The sequence below is a fragment of the Protopterus annectens genome, chromosome 9.part0 (genome assembly GCF_019279795.1).
Source record: "Protopterus annectens isolate FY-2018-M chromosome 9.part0, PAN1.0, whole genome shotgun sequence".
NCBI lineage: Eukaryota > Metazoa > Chordata > Ceratodontiformes > Protopteridae > Protopterus > Protopterus annectens.
In genome coordinates this window covers 1,300,391,655-1,300,412,158 of record NC_056743.1, presented here as the reverse complement: position 1 = coordinate 1,300,412,158, position 20,504 = coordinate 1,300,391,655, and the positions used below count along the sequence as shown (strand labels likewise).

The window sequence follows — 20,504 nt, the reverse complement described above, 5'->3', positions numbered from 1 at the left end:
GGGGTGGAAAAACATACACCCACAGCAGACAGGGTCTTGCCATCCTTCCCACACCTGGCCAATGTGTCTTTTACTTTTGGGCCAAAAAGAGAAGAAACTTCCACTGGAGCATTAAGAAAGAAGACTTAAAAGGGTCTGCAAAGTCACAAAGGTGCATCCAGGCATGATGTTTCATGACAACACCTGAACCCACCGCTCTAACCTCTCCTTCAGTAGCGTGAGAAATTAAACGCATGGAGAAGTTGGATATAGATTCCAGGATCGCAGGCTGTGAGGCAACATTGTCATGTACCTCATCAGAAACTGCTCCTGCTAAGGTTTCGAAGAGCTCAGAGACTAGGTCTCCCTGAAGCCTAGTGAAGTGTGCCAGATAGTTCAAAGACCTGACAGCAAAGGTCGATGACGCAAAGACTCACTTCCCTAACCTGTCCAACACCTGAAACTCCCTGTTTGGAGAGTGTACAGTCTGGGTTTCCTTGGCAAGCTCCTTCCTAGTGGCTGCTGCCACTACCATAGTGTCTACAGGAAGACCCTTGGACCAGTGTAGGTGTTGCTCGGGAGGGGATAAAATCTTGTCTGGCCTTCGTGGGATTGGTTCAATAGTATCAGGACTCTTCCATGCATGCTGCACGATGAGTTGTACCAGCTCATCTGCAGGCAGAGTCACCCAAGAAGTAGAGGGTCGAGCATGAGAAGCCTGCAAGAATACAGACTCCTTGGAGGAGGGGTTGGTGGACTTCCAGTCACCCCGCTGTTTCAGGATTTCCAGGATGTCTCCAAAGGAGACATCATCAGGGAGTGACTATGGGGACCCCTTCCCTTCATTGTAGTCCATATCTTCATTGAGTGACTCCTCAGGGGAGTCCACGTGCTTCCTCTTCCATGTCCTCTTACATGGTACCTCTTCAGCAGAGGCTTCTGAAGAGGACTCCGAAGAGGAGGCACCTTGCAGTAGGTTATCTTGAGGCTTTTGTGCTAGAGGCAGTGGCTTGTGTCAGTTGCATCGCAGAGGGAGGATATAATTGGTACTCTGATGCTGATGGTTTGCCTGCAGAGGCAAGGGCCCTCTCCATCACCTGGAAAGCTGTTCTGCCCAAAGAGGGATGGGAGCCTGGAACCGAGAAGGACAACCTTGGAAGCAGGGTCACACCCCACTCCAACGGGCCTGCTCCCAAGGACGGAGCCCCAACAGGACTAGGTACTGTCAGGACTCCCAGAACCGTAGAAGGTGCCATGGAAAAAACTGGAACTTTACTAGGTGTCACGGTACCCACAGCCCAGTCACAATCCTGAGAGTGGCTCAGTTCCAATTGAATCAAAGACCAAATTGTCTGCTTCAGAACCAGTGATGTCCACCAGCGGAACCGAAGCAATGGGTACCGAAAAAGGCATCGGTGCCAGGGACTTTGATGCCTGCACGGAGGTCAAAGGAGGAGAATATGCTGTTCTCCATGGAGACAGACTCCCAACTCCAAAAGGGAGAGGAGTTTTAGAAGGTGTTGTAATCCCCCTTGCCATCAGCAGCTGATCCACAAGATGCACCACATCCAGTTCCGAGAGGCTCCTGGTTGATCGTGTCAATATCCTCGACAGGGAGTCAGGTCATTCTAAAAAGGGGCTAAACTGCTGCCTGAAGAAAGGATCCACCATGGGTGAGTATCAGGTCTGGGCGGAATGGTCTATCGGCAACGAGGTCTTGTGGGTGGAGACATGTGTGGAAGGGATGTCCGGTACTGAAACACATGAAGCAGATACTGGAGGTAGGCTTGGTGCCGGGGTCAGAATTATCGAGGATGGCACCGAGGCAGATATCACTAATTTGGGCAAGGTCATTGCAGAAGACATACTCAGTGCCATGACTGGCACCGAAGACACCATTTTTGAAGACGGCACCATGGTCAGTATCAAAGGCAGTGAAGGTGAAGAAGGAACCAAATATAGTCTCTTTTTATGTTCTTTACTAGGAGTGGGTGAGCCTTACAACCCAGAAATAGCCTCTGAGAAGGGCGTCTTAAGGAGACCCTTCAAAAGCAATTTATTTTTTCTCTCATTAAGGGTTCGAGAGCTAAACCCTTTACAAATGGAACAAGGAGGCTGAAAAGACAAATTAAGAACACCCGGACAATACACACATGAAACGTGGGTGTCTGAATTTGGCATTTTGCGGCCACATTGGTCGCATTGTTTAAAATCAGAAGTTCCTTTTTTTTCTGACATGGCGGACAATGAAAATGATTAACTACTGCAATAAGAAGTATAACGATAGTTAGAGGTAAGTTTTTTTTTTTTTGGAAGAAAGAGAGAAAAGGGAATGCCAACAATGGTATTAAAAAATACCTCCAGGGTAAGGTAAAGAGAAAGGGCCTCTACCAACAATAGTACTTAAAGATTACATAAAATCTAAAGAAACAGTAAGACAACAACAATAGCAACAGCTGTATAGTGGGTAAAGTTAACAATAAACTAAAGAAATACGTTAAAGGCTTGAAATATAAGAAAACTGAAAATTTTAAAGTACTTAGCTGACAGCTGGCTTGACACGGCTTTACAGCTATGTGGCAAATGAGATCTGAGGTAACAGGGAGAAGGGCACTGTGGGTAAAAGCTTAGCTCAAGAGTTTTTTTGGCTGACATGAGCTTGTTATAAGACCGACAGGGTTCAGAGGATGGAACTGACACCCATCAGTAAGGAATAAATGAAGATTAACAATATCAGATTGTCACTTAGCTGAAGAGAGGCTTGCCATTGAGTCTGTCCAGAATGGCAGCAAATGAGATCCAAGGATTTGAATGGAGTGAGGCATCATGGCAGGGGGAGGAGTTTGAGGCTCGGATCGTATGTCTGGAGGAAATGGCTGAGTTGGATCCAAGGACGAATCCGAAGACCCATTCGTGATGCATAATGAAAAGAACATCAGATCTCAAACAGATCTGTTCACCCCCTTTCAAAACAGACACAGCTTCTTCACACTCTGGATATGCTCTCCAACTGACATCAATTGCTACAGACAGCCTGAAAGATTCTATTTTGATGCCTTTTAGGCATTTGTTCTATAAGGACATGCAGTAGATATTGAAGGAGGCAAGAAAACCTGCAACTAGAAAATCTTATATTTACCAGTGAAAAAGGTTTTCTAGGTGGTGCCTAATCAACATCAGAGGGTGGTGTCTACCCCTCTGGTTTTCAAATATCTGTATGAGCTACTCAGTGATAACATGCATCTATCAACTTACAGCTCGTGGTCATCTCAGTATGGATCCCCTTCTTTTGTCTCCTTTTGTGGTCAGACAGTTGATGGAAGCAGTGCTGCACTTGAAACCTCTTTGAAAGCAAATTCCACTTCCTCCATGGGATCTCAACTTTGTTCTGAAAAAATTGATCTAATCTCCTTTTGAACCTGACTTTTAGTCTGATTTGAGGTTCATCACTTGGAAAACTGTTTTGCTTATTGCTCTGACATCTGCAAGGCAACTGTGAGCTCTCATGGTGGGACAACTTTATCTGATTTTTCACAAAGACAGGGTTGTTCTACTCACTAATCCTTCTTTCATGCCAAAAGCTGTTTCTGAATTTACCCTGAATCAAGTTATCAGTCTGCCGGGTTTCTTTCCAGAATCTAAAAACGAGGGAGAGAAGATTCTGCATACTTTGGATATGCATAGACAGCTCAGGTACTACTGATAGAATTAAGCCCTTCAGGAAAGCTGAACAGCTGTTCATTTCCTGCTCTGGGGCTAAGAAGGGTAAACCTGTCTCAAAACAAATGATTGCTCGTTGGTTGTCCTCTGCTACTCCTACCATGGTAAATCTATTCCAAAAACACATTCCTGCACAGCCTTATCCTTAGTAGCATATTGCAAACTTCACTGGTAACACCCTCCCACCATCCCTTTATTTTGTATATAGCTTGATGGTATTTTACTGTGTGTTGTTGGTTGGCTTTGGTTATTTGTGTTGGTGTTTTATGGTTGCAAACTGGTTGGTTTCAGGCAATTCTTATAGGTTCATAGGTTAAGTACTGGATTAGCTACCCTTGCAGGCCAATTTAGGCTGAACCAATTTCCCTTTTAGTGCTACAGTAAACTCTCAGTTAATTGGCACCCATGGGGATTGGTAGATGCCAGATAACTGTAGTTTCTGGTTGTTTGAGAGTTACTATTAAAAACAGGCCTGACTAATAGTGTACCCTATACTATTTGCTTGGTTTGACTTGTTCTCAGGTTTGGGAGATTGGGAATTTATTTCTATTTTCCTTTTTAAAACTCTAAAAACTCTAAAATGTAAGGTATGTTTCTGCTGAGGGAAAACAGAAAGTGCAACACATGAAAATTATACTGTATTTTTCAATATCTTTTTTGCCGGTTGCTTGAGAGTGCCAGTTGCTTAAAATACAGTTAACTGAGAGTTTACAGTATTCCACTTGGTTATTACCCATAATGAGAATAACTGGGATCATACCATAGACAGCTCATTTAGGAGCTGCCTCTATCCAATAGCAGTACAGTGGGCAATTACATTTTCTGTTTCCCATCCATATATCCAAGTTGCACTGAGTTGCAGGCATGAACCTAGTTTCATATGGATGGGGAGTCTGTTCTAGAGGAGCAGTATCCACAGCAATATGTACCTGTCCATCGAAACCATTCTGTTGATGTTGCAGAAGAGGTTTAGATCCTTAGACTGAGAATTTCTCATGACATTTGACTTTTGATGTGCAGTTAATCCATCAGTATTGGGTCAGAGGAAGCCTTGCATGCCAAGGTCACTGATTAGCATTCTGTAGGATACATATTTTACAGTCACATGGCTTTGAGTCAGCCCAAGTAGCCATGTAGAACATGTTGTTTAAGCCTTGTATCTTTTCAGTAAGGTATCTGTGTGGTTGTTCCAGTTGTGTCTGGACAGATACATGCCAAAGGGAACATTATACTCACTTACTGGCCTAACAAGGGTTGAGTAAAGGGGAGGTGATGACATCCTTACATCATCAAGACATTTGTTTATAGGCTGTGGAATATAGAAAAACTTTCTTACAACAATGGACAAATGTTGGTCTAAACTTATGCCACTGTCCACATAAGTTCCCAAATCCCAAACAAATGGGTCAACTTTTAGGGGCATATTCTCATTGTAGTTCCCTGGCGTAGTTGACTTTCCAAAGGATACAATAATGCATTTTTGGCATATAGTTTCAATCCATGACTTCGGCACCAGTTATTTATTTGGGACATACCTTCTTGGAGGATGGCTAAGTCATTTGGGGATTCAAAGACAGCTCCTAGCTTGCAGTCATCTGCAAACTAAGTCAGCTAGAGCCCTTTGGTACTGGCCTTTACTTCAGAAAAGTAGATGCCAAACAGGACAGGTCCCAGCACAGAACCCTCGGGGAGTCCATTCGAGCCTGGTTTCTTTGTGGAGGTAACTTCCCTACTTTAATTTCCTGCATCCTATCTGTGAGCCAGCTTTTGATACAGCAGGTGAGACAGGGGTTTATTCCCAGTTTATTTAGCAGTTTTACCATGCCTGAGTATAGAACTGTGTCAAAAGCTTTGGCCAGGTCAAGGTATGTGGTGTGTACTCTGTTTTCCCTTCATCCATTGCTTTGGTGCCATTTTCAAAAATAAGTCAACCAGGTTAAGTAAGCATGACCTACCCTTGATGAATCCAAACTGAGACGTGTCTAGTTTGGAGGTTCGCTATGTCCTGACTGATTAATTCCATGGTAAGTCTTTCCATTTCTTTGCATATGAGGCTACTCAGACTTATGGGTCTGTAACTGCCTGGCTCTGTGGAAGGTCCTTCCTTATGAAACCTATTTGGACGCTGAGACTGACAGTGCTGTTAAGGTTGTAGCTAACTGTGCTTCATGCTACTTAAGATGCATCCAGGGATATTGTCAAGACCCACTGATGCAGCATTTTTAGCTTATGATAGCACTTTTAGGACTTGGTCTTATATGACAGCTGAAGGGAGAGCCAGTTTCAAGTACATCTTGACCGACAGATGGAGGGGGCAGAGGGGTAAACTTAGAGCTAAATTTATTGGTCAGCCTCAGCATAGGTAACATCATTTACAATCATACGAGAAACACTTGTCTACACTATTCAGCAGCTTCAGCATCAGCTGTAAATCTAATATGACAACTAGGGTAAGACATTTATTATTTGCCAACCAAGGGAATTCTAAGAGTATGAGGACCAGTACACAACTCGTACACAGTGAATACTGTGTTCCAGTCTTTCATCTCCAGATAGCAATAACCTTCTGATATAGTAACAGTTCCTGTAGCATCCTAGTTAATTCAAGTGCATTTATTCCCAGTGGTATGGACATGTTAATGACAGTTGCTCTCCTCCCCACTAGGAAACCTTTGACAACTATACACCTTCACTCCTCATAAGCCCTATATTCTGTACTCTCAAATGACGCACACATTCCAACCACTACAGCAACCCTGCCACTATTTCTACTTGTAGGACGGGAAGAAAAATATCCCTCAACAAACATATATCTCACCAGTTTATAACGCACTATTTCAATTAAGAGTGTTTCCTGCAGAAGAAGAAAGCTGTGCTTGCATTTCTTTACATAGTGAATTTGGACCTCCTGTAACAGAAAACAAATCTCAAAAAAGTACATTTTTGTGTTTGCACTTAAGTCACATATATATCTGTGCCATTTTAAACTGCTTATCTGTATTTTTTTTTTTACTGCCTTTTTGCATTTATTCCCTTTACTCAGTTAATTTGTTTGGCCATGTGCAAAGGACATCTTGAATACAGAAGCAGTTAATGTAAGTGAGAAAGTAATTGAAAACCTTAGGTAGACTTTGGCTTCAGGTTACATTTGTTTTCCATTGTTTCTTTTGTCTTCTTGTTTACTATTTACTGGGCACAGCTACACGGAGCAGGGAGCTGCAAAACTATAGTCTGATAGTGGGCAGTGAGAGAAAGTACATTTTTTCTCCTACATACTATTGAAAGTGCATCTCCTTCAAACTCCTGTTAATCACCCACTTTTGTCCTGTGTAAACACCAGTCACTTACTTTAACAAGCTTCCCCTTAGATGCACTTGTCTGTTTAGGCAAGGTACTATATGTGCTTGAGTGCCCATAGCTGTGCTGAATGTATCACCAGCTTTTCTCCCTAAATATTCCCTCAGTCCCTCTTTTATTTCCATCACAAACTCTCATCACACAGCAGCCCAGATAATCATGAAGAGAAAGTAGACTAAACCCCCTTCTACTGCCAGTCTTATAGCACTCGGTTTCCTAAGACACTGTAAGACCTGCCTCATACTCACTAAAAATTAACTCCTACTCAAACCAAGGGACTTTTTATCTGTGAGAAATGCAACTACTTAATTAAACAGGAAGTATTACTCTCCCAGTCAGTTGCTTGCATTATGCATAGTGCTGTTTTACCCCCACCCATACCTATGCAACATCCTCAGCCAGCTGACAAAAATATAAAGAATTTCTACCCAAGCCTTCTATTACTCCTAGGTCTACGTATCCATCAAAGCCCTCAAATCTATCTCCTGTATGCAGCCCCTAATCAGCAGATCTTAGCCAACATATAGACAGTCTGACACTACATAAAATGCAACTAGAAAAAGGGGTTACTCAACTGACATCCAGTAGCCCTTAAGTCAGCAAGGCCAAGCTGAGGCAGTACATATGGCAACATTCTGGTTTTAAGTGATTCCATAGTCAGACAAACAGATGATCCACACACCAGGCTCAGCAAAGACAATGTGATGGTTAACTGCCTGTCAGATGGCAGGATCTACAATGTCACTAGGGTCCTCAAGTTTCTTCACCACAGATAAACTTATTGCCAGATCATTGCACACATGGGAATGAACAACTTGAGACATTCCTTCTTGAAACATATGAAGAGGTACCTAATGGAATATACATCTAAAATGGGTGTGAAATTAGTACCGAGCAGTATATCAGTCCTAGGACCCCTCTTGTTTGGCATATACTTCTCAGAGGTACAGGCAAGCACAGGAAGACTATGGCTGACCAAGTTCGAAGATGACTGCAAACTAGGGGCCATAACTGACTCTCCGGCTGACACAGACATCCTCCAAAAGGGTCTCACTGAGATGGATACCTGGCGTCATAATCATGGCCTCAAGCTAAATGCCAAAAAGTGCATAGTCATCCCCTTTGGAAAAAACAAAGTACCCACAAACTACCACATAGGTGGTAGTCCCCTAAATACGGAAAAGGTAATAAGGGATCTGGGGACTCAAGTAGACCGTAATCTCTCCTTTGATAATCACATTGCCAAAGTGGTTAGAAAATCTTTCTATGTGGCCCTCCTAATCGCAAAAGGGTTTGCATCCAGATCAGAAGAGGTCATTGTGCCCCTCTACTCATCTCTCATCAGACCCATCGTAGAGTATAACACCCCATTTGGGATGTACCTTACAAGACACCTGCAACAGCTGGAATGACCACAGAAGTACCTCACCAAGAGGATCACTGGCCTCAAACAGATGCCCTATGCAGCTCGACTGAAGAAACTCCTCCTGTACTCAGTTGCATACTGCCTACTCAAAGGTGATCGCTGCCTGACATACAAGGCCATGTCCAACACAGAACTGATGGACATGCTCCACCTAAAGAAAACCTTATCCCCTCGAGCCACACGCTCTAGGGATCTAAACCTCACCACAACAATAAATAGGATGTGCTGGAGGGATAGATTCCTGTCCCAGAGACTTCCCATGCTTTAGAACAAGATTCAAATCTACATTAGGCAGAGCTCCTCGCTAACTCTTCAAGAGAATTCCTGACGAGTGGATGGGAAACAGAAAGTTTACCCCGGGGATCACTTCAGTGGCTCTGCTGGACAGAGGCACAAGGAACAGCCAACACATTCTGGCTAGGCTTATAAATGCCTTCAGGCAGATAGCCTAGTACCTACCTATGAACCTATATTACCTTTTCCAAGAATGCTGCCACAATACAAACAAAATAATTGATTTTAATTATTGGTTTAGCTATTAGTGTTATTTTCTTAGAGGATCCTATTTATATCAGCCTGGGAGGAGATGGACGACCCTGGCTGTTTTACTAGGGATGGCCTGCACCTCTTGCCTTATACATTCCGTACATTGGCCAGGAATTTTTCTTTCCCCATAGTGCCTTTATTTAGGCAAGGTTAACTTCCTAAAGTTATCTACATCAAATTAAAATCAAAACTTGATAAAGTTAGCACGGTTCAATGCTAGAAGCCTAAACAAGAAGCTGCACTCCTTACAAGCATTCCTAACTCTTGAAAATATTGACACCTGTACAGTTATTGAAATAAAGTTTCAGAACAATGATAGATCCATCACAGTGCAGGGTTTTAATGCCTACCCTCCTTCAGACCTAGTACTGAAAATGACATTATTACTAGAGGAGGTGTGTATCCAAAGAAGCTAAGTCAGTTCCAGACTCAGGACAGGATGATGTCTTTGAACTGCTCCATATCCTTTTCATTGTAAATTCAACCACTTTCCACATTATAGTTACTACTGTACACCTTCAGACACCTGCATGTAATGCTGTGAGGAATCTAACATTCAAGGAAAGATACAGGGCATGAACAAGGGAGAACTCATGAGTTGTCATACTGATATTCTGTTCTTCTTAAATTCACAGATTTGCTATCTGTCAACATATGAAACAGCAAACAGCATCTTTTATATGCAACTAAGACCCTAGGAGGAAGAATGTCTTGCCAGTGCACCTACCTCCCATAAGGCTTATCTAAACAAACTGACATACCTCCCTGTCAAACCCAACATTATTCTCTTGGGTGACTTTAGTCTTTCCACTAACTTGGTTTGGACATCATTTAAATCAACTCCTTACACCAACTAGTTCAGGTCCCATTGAGGGGATAAAAAGTACTGAACATGGTTCTCACCAATATAGACCCCATTACCCTATGCAGAATGCGTAGTTACCACATCACAGGTTAAATCTTAGCACCATGCAGTAACACTATAAGGGTAAAACCTGTTTTACCACAAAACCTTTCTGTCTTTAGAAACTATTCTAGACTAGCCTACTCCAGCTAATGACCTGCTGAACTTCAAACAACGTCCTCACTTTGATGATCCCACCTTGCATACTCCAACAGCTGTGGATAAGTTCAATACCTGCCTTCAAGTATGCATTCAGGAATCAGTCCCCATAAGACATAAATACAATATCAAACTAATAAATAAATCCCTATGATGGAAACCCAATATAAACACACACACGATATTAGGAAGAAACTCATGTTTATTATATTAAAGAATACTGTCATTAAAAGCAGCTAATAAATTACCAAAAATGGACTCCTTTATCTAAGGTAAGATTCAAAATATGGAATTTAACATCCTCTGGGAACTCTGTAACCTGACCCAATCATGCCTTCACACTTCAGATCCTGTGGCAGCTGTTTGAGGCACAGCATCTACTGCATCACAGCAGCACTTGACTGAATGCTTTTTGACCTGCAATGCAGAAGAAACCAGATTTAACAAGGAAGTGTTAGAATCAGAAACAAGCAGGTTAGAAATAATTTACTGCATGTCTGAAAAAATAGAAATGATGTTCTTGGTCATATGGGTTGGTAGCTGACTGCTCTTGAAGGCAATGGCAGAAGAAGCAAATCCCTTCTCTCCATATGTGTTAAATGCCCTGCTGTCCTATTCATTGGGGACAGGATTGGAAAAGACTAAGGGCTTGGAGATGCCATCATGAAAATCATAGCAGCCAATGGATTTCAGAAAAGATATTTATGAGACTTTGGTACTTCATCAGTCTACGAGGATCTTAGGTCCTGGAGGTTGAGAATCTGAAGCAGCACAAACTGAATTAAAAGCATCCTCCAAACCCCCAAAACTGGAGGAACTGCTGGGAATTTAGGGGAGTCCAAATTCATGAGGTCATAATATCTTTCTCAGAAATCTCTCTATCACCTAATATAAATAAGTCTTCCATTTCTGAAATACTGTCAGAAAATGAAATCTTTTCAATAGCAGAGTCAGAAAAAATATTCTTTTCTGACTCTGACTCAAACTACTGGAAAAGATGGTCAGATGTAAAATCTAGCTCTGACTCAGAAAGCAGTTTCTCTTCATAGGAAGAGGGACACCTTTTTCTTTTCGACTAAGAGAAAACTGGGGTAGAGTACTAAAGAGACTGGAAAGCCTTAAAAAGACACTGGGCAAAACTGTATCATTTTTCTTAAGACCCTTTCTAACTGGCTGGAGTTGAAGGAGGGGAAAGACGTCTTAATGAAGTGGAACATCCAAACATCCATAAGAAAGCCTAATACCTCTACTCTTACCATGCCCTGTTGTTTCCAATCTGGCCATTCAGTAAAAAGAAAACAGAGTTCTGAATACTCAGCAGATGCCTGATGTCTGGTCTGACTAGGCATGCCAGACTCGTAACCCTTACTGACTTCTCAGGGAGCATAACTAGAGGGGCTGGGATGATTGGACTGACAATCCGAGGGCTCTGAGACTATCACAGCAGATATGCAAATTCCACACAGGGATAAAGAGGTACATGGAAGCATCTACCCTCTTTAGCGATTTTCCTCCTTGAGGGGGACATCTGAGGAATAGGAGTCTGTAGTCAGGGGCACTCATGGCAGTGTGTTTACTCATCAGTCCTCTAAAAAAGGTTATTCGGCCTTTATGAATAGTTAAAGTTTAAAATATCGTTAAAAAATAAATGAAAAGTCAAATAATGTGTCCTCACTGCAAGCTGCATATTTTGATTCACACTGTTCTTTCTGTTAGACATGAAGAATCCAATGACCAAACTGTATAACAGAAGGGCAACAGTGAATGCACCCAGCTCCATAATGTACAGAGACAAAGTCCTGGCAATGACCCAAATTACCTGACAAAGTCCTGGCAATGACAAAGTCCTGGCAATGACCCAAATTACCTGAGTTAAATTAGTATGTTTCTCTAAAGAAGCCAGGTGGGGGGGGGGGGGTGTGAGAATTAGTGACTTATGTCAGCCCACTTACTGTTGGAGGGAAAAAGATGGCAATCCAGTGTGCTGCAATGCCAGACCTGACTGAGAACAAGAGAATAACATGTAGCAGACTGACTGGGGACACATCCTTGATGTCTGCAATTATGCATTCACAGTAGTCTTCTGGAGGGGGGGCAGGTTTCTGAGGATGGCATGTACAAAAACACTGGCATCTCGACACTAAAAGGGCAGATGTGCAGGGCCCTCACACATTCAAGCACATGCACAAGTGAAGACTTGTGCCATATCAAAAACCGTGGTGGTTGCTTGAATGACTGTTACTCATAGCTGTCTGTCACCCACAAGCAAGGGGAAATGAATGAGCCTAATTGTCTACAAGGAAGGTAGGACTGATTGCAGGCAGCAGGGGATGAACCTAAGATAAATAATTAAATAAAAAAATAGACTCATATGCCTCACCAGTTCTAGTTACCAAGCAACTGCTTAATAGACAATTGTGGTGTACTCTCTGAAATATGTAAATGTTCTTTACAGGACAAGACCTATAGTAACTGGACCATCATAAAGACAAGTCACCATGCAAATATACCGACATACTACCTGAAGAAAAGTGTCATGGGACAGGGGGGAGATGGCAAAGAATATAGAGGATTGGTAAGAAACTAGAAAAAAAAAATTAATAATGCCCTGGGTAGTCTCATGCACTCTCAGAGTATCTCATTTGACAATCCTGCACTTCTTCAAAGTACTCTGGTGAAAAGTACCACCAGTAAGCAGTAAACACAAATCCAGTTAAATGATCTAATTTTGCATCTGCCTGCTTATTTTAGTTTTTACTAAATAATGTCAACAATGATAATTTATTCAACAAAACATATGTATTATGATACAAGTAACTTTTATTTATCTCAGATTACTGATAAAGGAATATAATTAAGGTCTAAAGAAGTAATAACTCACTTAGCACTGATCAGGATAATTACTGATCACAGCGTCCCTTTGGGAAGTAACTTGCTAAACGCATCAAACAACTGGAAAGATTCAAATATTCCTAACCAAAAAGATCATGGGTCTAAAGTCTCTGAGCTACCAAGAGAGGTTAGAAGCTCTACTCTTTTATTCAATGTCTTACAGACTTTTGAGGTGAGATTGCCATCTTGCTTACTGCCTCATTAGAGGCCCAACTGCCCTGGACCTCCTGTTTCTCTGTAAGTCCAATATCTGTACCAATATTATAACCAGGAACCAAATCTTCACCAACAGATAAATAAAACTTGGTGGAGTATCAGGTTTATAAACCAGTACCTCCCAAACCTCTGGAATAAACTTTCCCTGCATGTTAAGAAGTGTGACTCACTATCTTCCTGCCTTCAGCTAGATGACTGGATCGGTATCCAAAAATTTACTTTGGGACTGACTGATATAAAGTACACCTGCAGAAAGGAGGTGTGGACTGAGCGACAGTACTGACAAGGCATGAATGGTCATAAAATAAAGTGGCCTTAGAATGTCTATGAATCTATGATATGCGAGACAGAGGAAAGAAAAGATGAGGCATAGGTATGAAAGAGGCAACTATTTAGTGTGTGGCTTCAGCATGCAAGCAGACAAAAATAACTGCAAATCTTCATTGTCTGGCAAATTTGTATGCACACTACCTAGTCAAGTCTAGCTGTACTTATTGAAAAACCATGTGCAAGTACATAGTCATATGTGGCTTTACTTAATGAAACCAGAAAATATTCTCACAGTTCTCAAAGTAAAACCGATGAAAGTCCATTCCCTCAACAAGGTTGCCCAAAGCTTCAGGTTCAAATGAGGTTAGAGCAGGATCGCATATTTTTCTAGAAAAGAAAAACAGAAACAAGAAACGTGAAAATACAATAAATACAATAATGTCCCACTTTTTATGTTGAGAACGAATAAATAAATACATAAATACATTAATTAGTTAATTAATATAATTTCTCAGTTGCAGGATACTGTGACCCAAAACCTGATTGTTTGCTTGTGAACAGCAAGCATTTTTTACAAGTAAAGCAAGGATATATGAGGAACCATATGCACCGAACCCACAAAGCAGTGTATTTTAGTCCAGTAAGACCTGTGAATAGGATGAGTTCTCATCATATCTGAAGATCTCCGAGATGGCCCTTCCCATGCACTACCTGTTGGCCGTACTACTCTGCATTTTTACACAACATTTACAATGTTTTTAGTCCTCACACACAGAGTTATGCCTCTTTCAGCATGTACTGACAACCCAATGACTGGGTTATAAAACATATAGTCCTTGATGGATCTCTAGTTCTTCTCTTTGTCCATACCAGGAAACACCTGCAAAGAAAAAAACATTAGCAGGAGTTTCTCAAGATTATAAATCTCCTAGCACTGACTTACATAAGCAGACAGCAATGAACACACATCTGCACTATGAAGCTGTTTGATCTCCTTTTGGAAAGAACAAAACAATACTCAATGCAGAAGGTTCCTTTACAGATGAACTCATGATGAGTACTTTTCTGTTATATATATCGAGAGGTCTTTTGCAATGGATAACTGTTGGGATTTTCTCTTCTCATTACCTGCTCAGACACATTCTCTCCTGTCAGTGCAGGTAATAATGTTATGTGCCAGACAAGAACAGAGAGCTTAATCCCTGTGTTACTCAGACTGACCTTCATCTACTGAGCAAGCACATCTTATACGACAGAAAATTAAAAATGACATACAGAAATTCACAATTATGTGCGTGTACAACACACACTGAACTTCACCTGCAGCTGAAAGATGAAAAGATCATCAAACAGTGGGCAAAAAGAGATGAGTAAAGAAATGCTCACAGAAAAGGGCCCCCTTCAGAGTTCAACTGATATGGTAATTGCATAGCTGTCACAGCTGATTCTCCAGGCCATCTGGAGCATTTAACCTTTGGGAAAAATCCCAGACAGTGAGAGTTAAACCTTCAGAAAAGCCAAAACCAGAAAATGGACAAAATGTCACAGCAAAGAAGGATGACTCCTGGAATCATGGAACAAGCAGTAATGTTTGGTGAAGGGTGTCAAACAATGACCAAATGACCAAGGCGACAATGTCTGTAATGGAGACATTCTTGAGGCAAAAAAGAAACAGCCAGACCTCTGGTGGAATGGCTTTGACAGAAGCATTTCCCAAGTGGTGGTTCACTGTCTGATGGCAAAACACAATGTAGTTCATGATCCCTTTGGAAAGGGCTTGCTTGGCAACTACAATCCCCTCTTTCTTTGCAGAAAAGAAGACAGTTGTTATGGATCCTCTACAAGTAAAATAAATTATGCTGGTGTACATACTGGGTGTGGGGTCTATGGTTAATTGTCAAAAGGACTATTGAAATCCAATTGAATGTTCATCCATCGCTGAAGCACTTCATCAATTTTGTGAGACAGGGAAAGTAACTACGTGGCCAACACTTCCCTGTCTCACAAACGGTACTATTTCAAACACACCCATGTGGTGGGCTTGCCCCCCTCTAACTATATATACCAACTCCAATGGGGAAAAGTGGGACAGGGTAGTATTGGCCAACTAGTTACTTTCCCCGTCTCAGAGATTTGATGAAGTGCTCGTTCAATGGATGGATGTTTGACAATTGGATTTCGATGATACTCCATTTGATTGTTAGTCCATGCAATGATTGACCATAGACCCCCAGGGTGTGAAAGACTCTCTATCTCCACCCAATGATAACAGCCCAATGCTTCAAGATACTACAAACACAGATAATTGCTTACTAATAGAAGCATCTTATTTAAGAAACAAATTTCACAGTGACTGAACCTTCAGGTTCAAAAAAGAGGACAAAATGTTGATCATGAAGATAAGGTGTACATAAGGAGAAAAGTTCTTCAAAAGTTGGTGAATATGCAGAAACATTATTATTTAACCAGCAAGTGTTGGGCAATAGATCTGCCTGCCACTAGGCGAAGATGTCAGAATCATGAGTCTTGACTGTAGAAAGCACAGTTGTGACTTAGTAGACTTACCATAATAGTAGATCTTCAAGAATAGATCACTGCAGGAGTAAATGATGCTAGCTGACTTACTTTTCACCTTATTTTCCTTATCCTAACTAGAAGTTTCATGAGCACACCCTTTGTCTCCATGAAGACTACAGCTGCTGGTCTTGCACCGGCATTCCAAAGAACCATGACTGGATGTGAGACACTCATATAGACAGCAGGATGCTGGGAGCTCTCTTCAGTTCTTTAAGCTCCTTATGGTCTATGCATGGACTAAGGGATTTAATAACCATTTTTTAAATGAAACATGATTATACTTGTAACCAGAAATTCAACAATATGACAGTTTAGTGAAACAGTACAATAAAACTATACACCCTCTTTCTAAGAGGCTTGAAGGAGGGTAAAGTTGACTGCTACAGTGATCTTTTCTTGAAGATATACTTTTATGGCATGAATGCTTACCCGCAACTTCATAAAGATTTCACAGCAGGTAGAGATACACCCTATGAGAGAAAAGGTATGTAGGAAAGATTTTACAAGTATAAACATTAAAGAAAAGACAAACCAGATTATGTATAATGATATCCTTGGAGCACAGATCTTGAGGCATAAACAAAAAGTAATGGATTCTCTACCTTTGCATGTATAAATTTTCCATTTGTGTGGCTTAACTGAAGGTATCCTGCAATCTTGCAAAGTAAAGAAATAAAAACTGCATCTTCTAGGCTAATAAATATAGGGAGTTGAAGAACGGGATGTAATCACAAAGCTATAGTTTGCCAGTAAAGCACAAAAGAGATAATAAGCCTGACATATTTTTCACCTTACTCATTAACAGAGAAATGCCATGGGTATCTGGTCCCAGAGATAAATTGGATTAACTATATTATATTTTACTTGACCAAAGTGAACAAGAGGTAAAGAGTGAATGTCTCCATTAAAGTCTGACTACACAGTATGAAAATAAACGTTTATGGCTTCAATTCTTTTATGCAAAATAAGAAAGGATATGAATATGAATGCTGTGGTAAGTAACTGAATAATCCCCTTCTGGGATAGCATAGATCCAAGGAATATGAAAGAAGGAAGTCATGTATTTACCATAACCCTGGAGCTTTGTTATCCCTAGTTTATCTACTTTAACTGATACGTTATCTACCTGTGTGGTGGATCTGAACTGGTAGCAACGTCTGCTCACTCCAGAGCTCAAGCTCCTCCCTTTCCCTAAAATGTACATGGGACCCTCACAGCCTTCAGATTGAGCTTGCCCCCAGATGCAAGGAATACTGGTGAAGGGAAGAATGACTGGACAATAGGTTTCAGGATTAGGTCTAACAGATCTGTACAGAAAGCCAGGAAATGTCAGTTTGGAGGGGGAGGGCAGGCAGGATGTTGAAGTGGACAGACCAGGCATAACAAAGCTCTGACATTATGGTAAATACATAACTTTTATATCTTATGTGATCTCAGAATGACAGAATTCATAACTACTACATATTCCTGGGTGGCATCATAACGGGATACCTTTGATTTACAGGATGCTCTAGAGACTTTGCCATCCCATCCCAGTGTGTAATGCTTGCCAAAGGTATGTATTGTTGACCACTTTGCTACAGCAGATTTATCATCAATGGAGGCCTTTTTGAAAAAGGCCATGGAAGTTACAATGGACCTTGTACAATGCACCTTAGGTTTTGACAGTAAACCTTTGCTGTTGATGGAATAAATATGTGTAAGGTAATCTGACAGTCATCTGGACAGAGTAGCTTGTGAGACCTTGTAATCCAACCTGGAATAAGAGACAGTTAACTGTCCTTCTTGAAATCTTTAATATGATGTAGGCAAAGATGTAGTTGTCTATGAAAATCCAAGGAGTGAAGCAAATACCTTCTGTGATCGAAATGGTTGGGGGACAAACAATGGAACGTGAATGTTCTGATTTAGGGTTGATTCATAAGTGACTTTAGACATAAAGGAGAAGTTAGTTCTGAGGAAAACTAAATAGGAGTGATTTACAGAAAAGAGCATGTAATTCACAGATACTCCTGGCCGACATGAGAGCTACCAGAAACAAGGTCGTTCTGGAAAGGCATTTTATGTCATGGCTGAATCAAGAGAGTTGGTGACAGTTAACACGATACCCCGACCCCATGTAGAAAAAAATGGGAAAAAGGGGGCTGATGATGATGATTTTATGTCACAGGAAAAAGAAGGCATGAAAGGACCTGAGTTAAGGCTGCCAGTGCAAAGTTCAAATCACATGGTTAACAGGAATAATTAATGGGGGTTCCAAAGAGAAAGGTCTCTTTTAGGAAAGCTTTACAGATTTTTTGGGGTGGTTAGGGAGTTTTGGTGAAAGTTGGAAAGGGTTGCCAACTGGGCTTTAAGGGTGGAGAAACTACAGCCAGAATCAAACAAGGTAGCCAAGCAAAATAAGACAAAAAGAAGTGGAGCTGAAAAGGGGTCCAGACCTTCTTGGATTGCCCAAAGAGAAAATCTTTTGTATTTACTCTGTATATCTTTTGAGTTGTATCCTTCAAAGATGACAAGAAGATCTGAACAACAATGGGGGGAAAGGAAGAATCCTTGGCCATCACCGGAATTGGAGAAACCATTAGGTTAGTTTCAAGAATGATGTGTCCAAGTGAGGCACGCCAAAAGGGTGAGATAGACCCATAACAGGATCGAGCAGCCAGGGCTGTTTCTTGAAATGAGGCCAAAGCATGGGGAAGCAAGTTTATGTGGGCCAAAAAGGAAGCTATTAGGATAACTGACACCTTGCACACAGAAGCTTTCTATATGAACTTCATTATGAAAGACAGTGGAGAGAAGGCATAAAGTAGTCCAAAAGGAAATTGATGAGACAAAGCATCCCTGGGTATCTATCTATGTGGAGGGATTAAAGCAAAGCAGCTGCTGTACTTGGTATTCACTGGAGATACAAACAGATCACAGCAAGCTGCCCCAGCAGAAAAAAAAATTGCAGTACTGATGAATTGAGGGACCACTCCTAAGGCATCAGGATACATTGGCTCAGCTTCTCCAGTAGAAGGCTGTTCCTTCCTAGAATGTGCATTGTCAGAAAGCTGTGAAGAAATTGCTCACTGCCACACTCTTGTGGCCTCTCACAAGTATAATACAGCACCCCCTTGCTTGTTTGCTTGCTGATTTACCACAACATCAAAGTGCTACACAGACAGAGATCACACCCTGGGGAAGGAAGTCCTTTAGAGCTTGCAATACTAGAAGGACCACCTCCATCTCAAGGATAATGATGTGAAGAAGGGTCTCTTGTTAAGTCCATGTTCCTTGGTTAGTTTTCTTCTTGAAATGCCACCTCGCATCAGAGAAGAAACATCCATAATGAGAAATGAAGTTGAAAGGGATAGAACAAGGGTCTTCCCCTCTTATAAAGGGTGAATGGTTCCACCAATCTAAACAGAGTTTCCAGACTGTCAAACGATGGACAAATTTGTTGAAAGGGTGAAGAAACTGAGACTACAGTATGATCAAGGTCCACTGTAACACCCTTAAGTAAAATCTTACACATGGGATTAGATTGATATAGACAACCATCATACCTATGACATGAAGAACCAGCAATGTAGTAATACAGATCTTTTGTTGGAACAAACAAATGGATGACAGACTTGAGAGAGGAGTGTCTGTTATCTGTATGTTTTATAATTGTTTAATCTCATGTCCAAATGGCATCCTATAAACTCAAGAGTTTGAAAGGGCTCCGGCTGCAATATTGCATTACACCAAGATTTCCAAAAATGCCTTTGGACAAATGAGGTAAAAAATCTCTTGCTGAAATAAGACTTTTTTGTTGTAATGACAAGGAGCCAGTTTTCTAGGTATTAGAAAATGCAGACCCCTACCAGCTTGAAATGGGAAGTTACTACTGACATGCACTTGGTGAACACCCAGGGGATTGTGATGAGAATGAATGACAATGTTAGGGACTGGTAATGACAGATTCCAAACAGGAAACAGACACACCTTCTAAATAACTTTGCAATTTTGATATGGAGGTAAGCAACCTGAAGGTCTATACAGAAAATCCAGTGCATGCAGCCTAACCAACTGGAACATTGTCTTTTTTATATAATTGTTTAAGCCACTTAAGTCTAAAATAGCCCTGAACTCCTTTGACTTTTTGGAGGCTAAAAAGATTCTGGAAAAAAAAAAACAGATCCTCTGTGGTCTGGTGGGACCTTTTTGATAGCTCTTTTTTGAATGAGCTGGAAAATTTCCTGTGCTGCTGCTGTCTTTTATCTGGAAGGCACATCTACAAGAGGCTTGGATGACTGACTGTGAGTTACTATGAAAGGATCTGAGGATCTGGATATTATGCTCTTCACCCAGTTCTTTTGAGTGGTGGGCCAACCATGAGTCTAGGTGGAGAGACAGTTGATTTCTGACTGCCTCAAGTGGAGAACTCAGGCAAGGCTTCAGAGGCATTGGGACAGTTTCCTGGAGAAAGGA

At 41.3% G+C, this 20,504-nt stretch overlaps 1 protein-coding gene across 12 annotated transcripts in view; it reads right to left on the bottom strand.

Annotated features, from left to right (window-relative positions):
* Positions 1-20,504, bottom strand: part of CAMK2B (calcium/calmodulin dependent protein kinase II beta) — a 3,372,251-nt gene that overhangs the window by 163,041 nt on the left and 3,188,706 nt on the right. For all 12 annotated transcript variants that reach the window (XM_044084245.1, XM_044084244.1, XM_044084249.1 and 9 more), the window contains one exon: positions 13,762-13,856. In XM_044084245.1, coding sequence (XP_043940180.1) covers positions 13,762-13,856 — 95 coding nt within the window. The remainder of the gene's footprint in view (positions 1-13,761; positions 13,857-20,504) is intronic.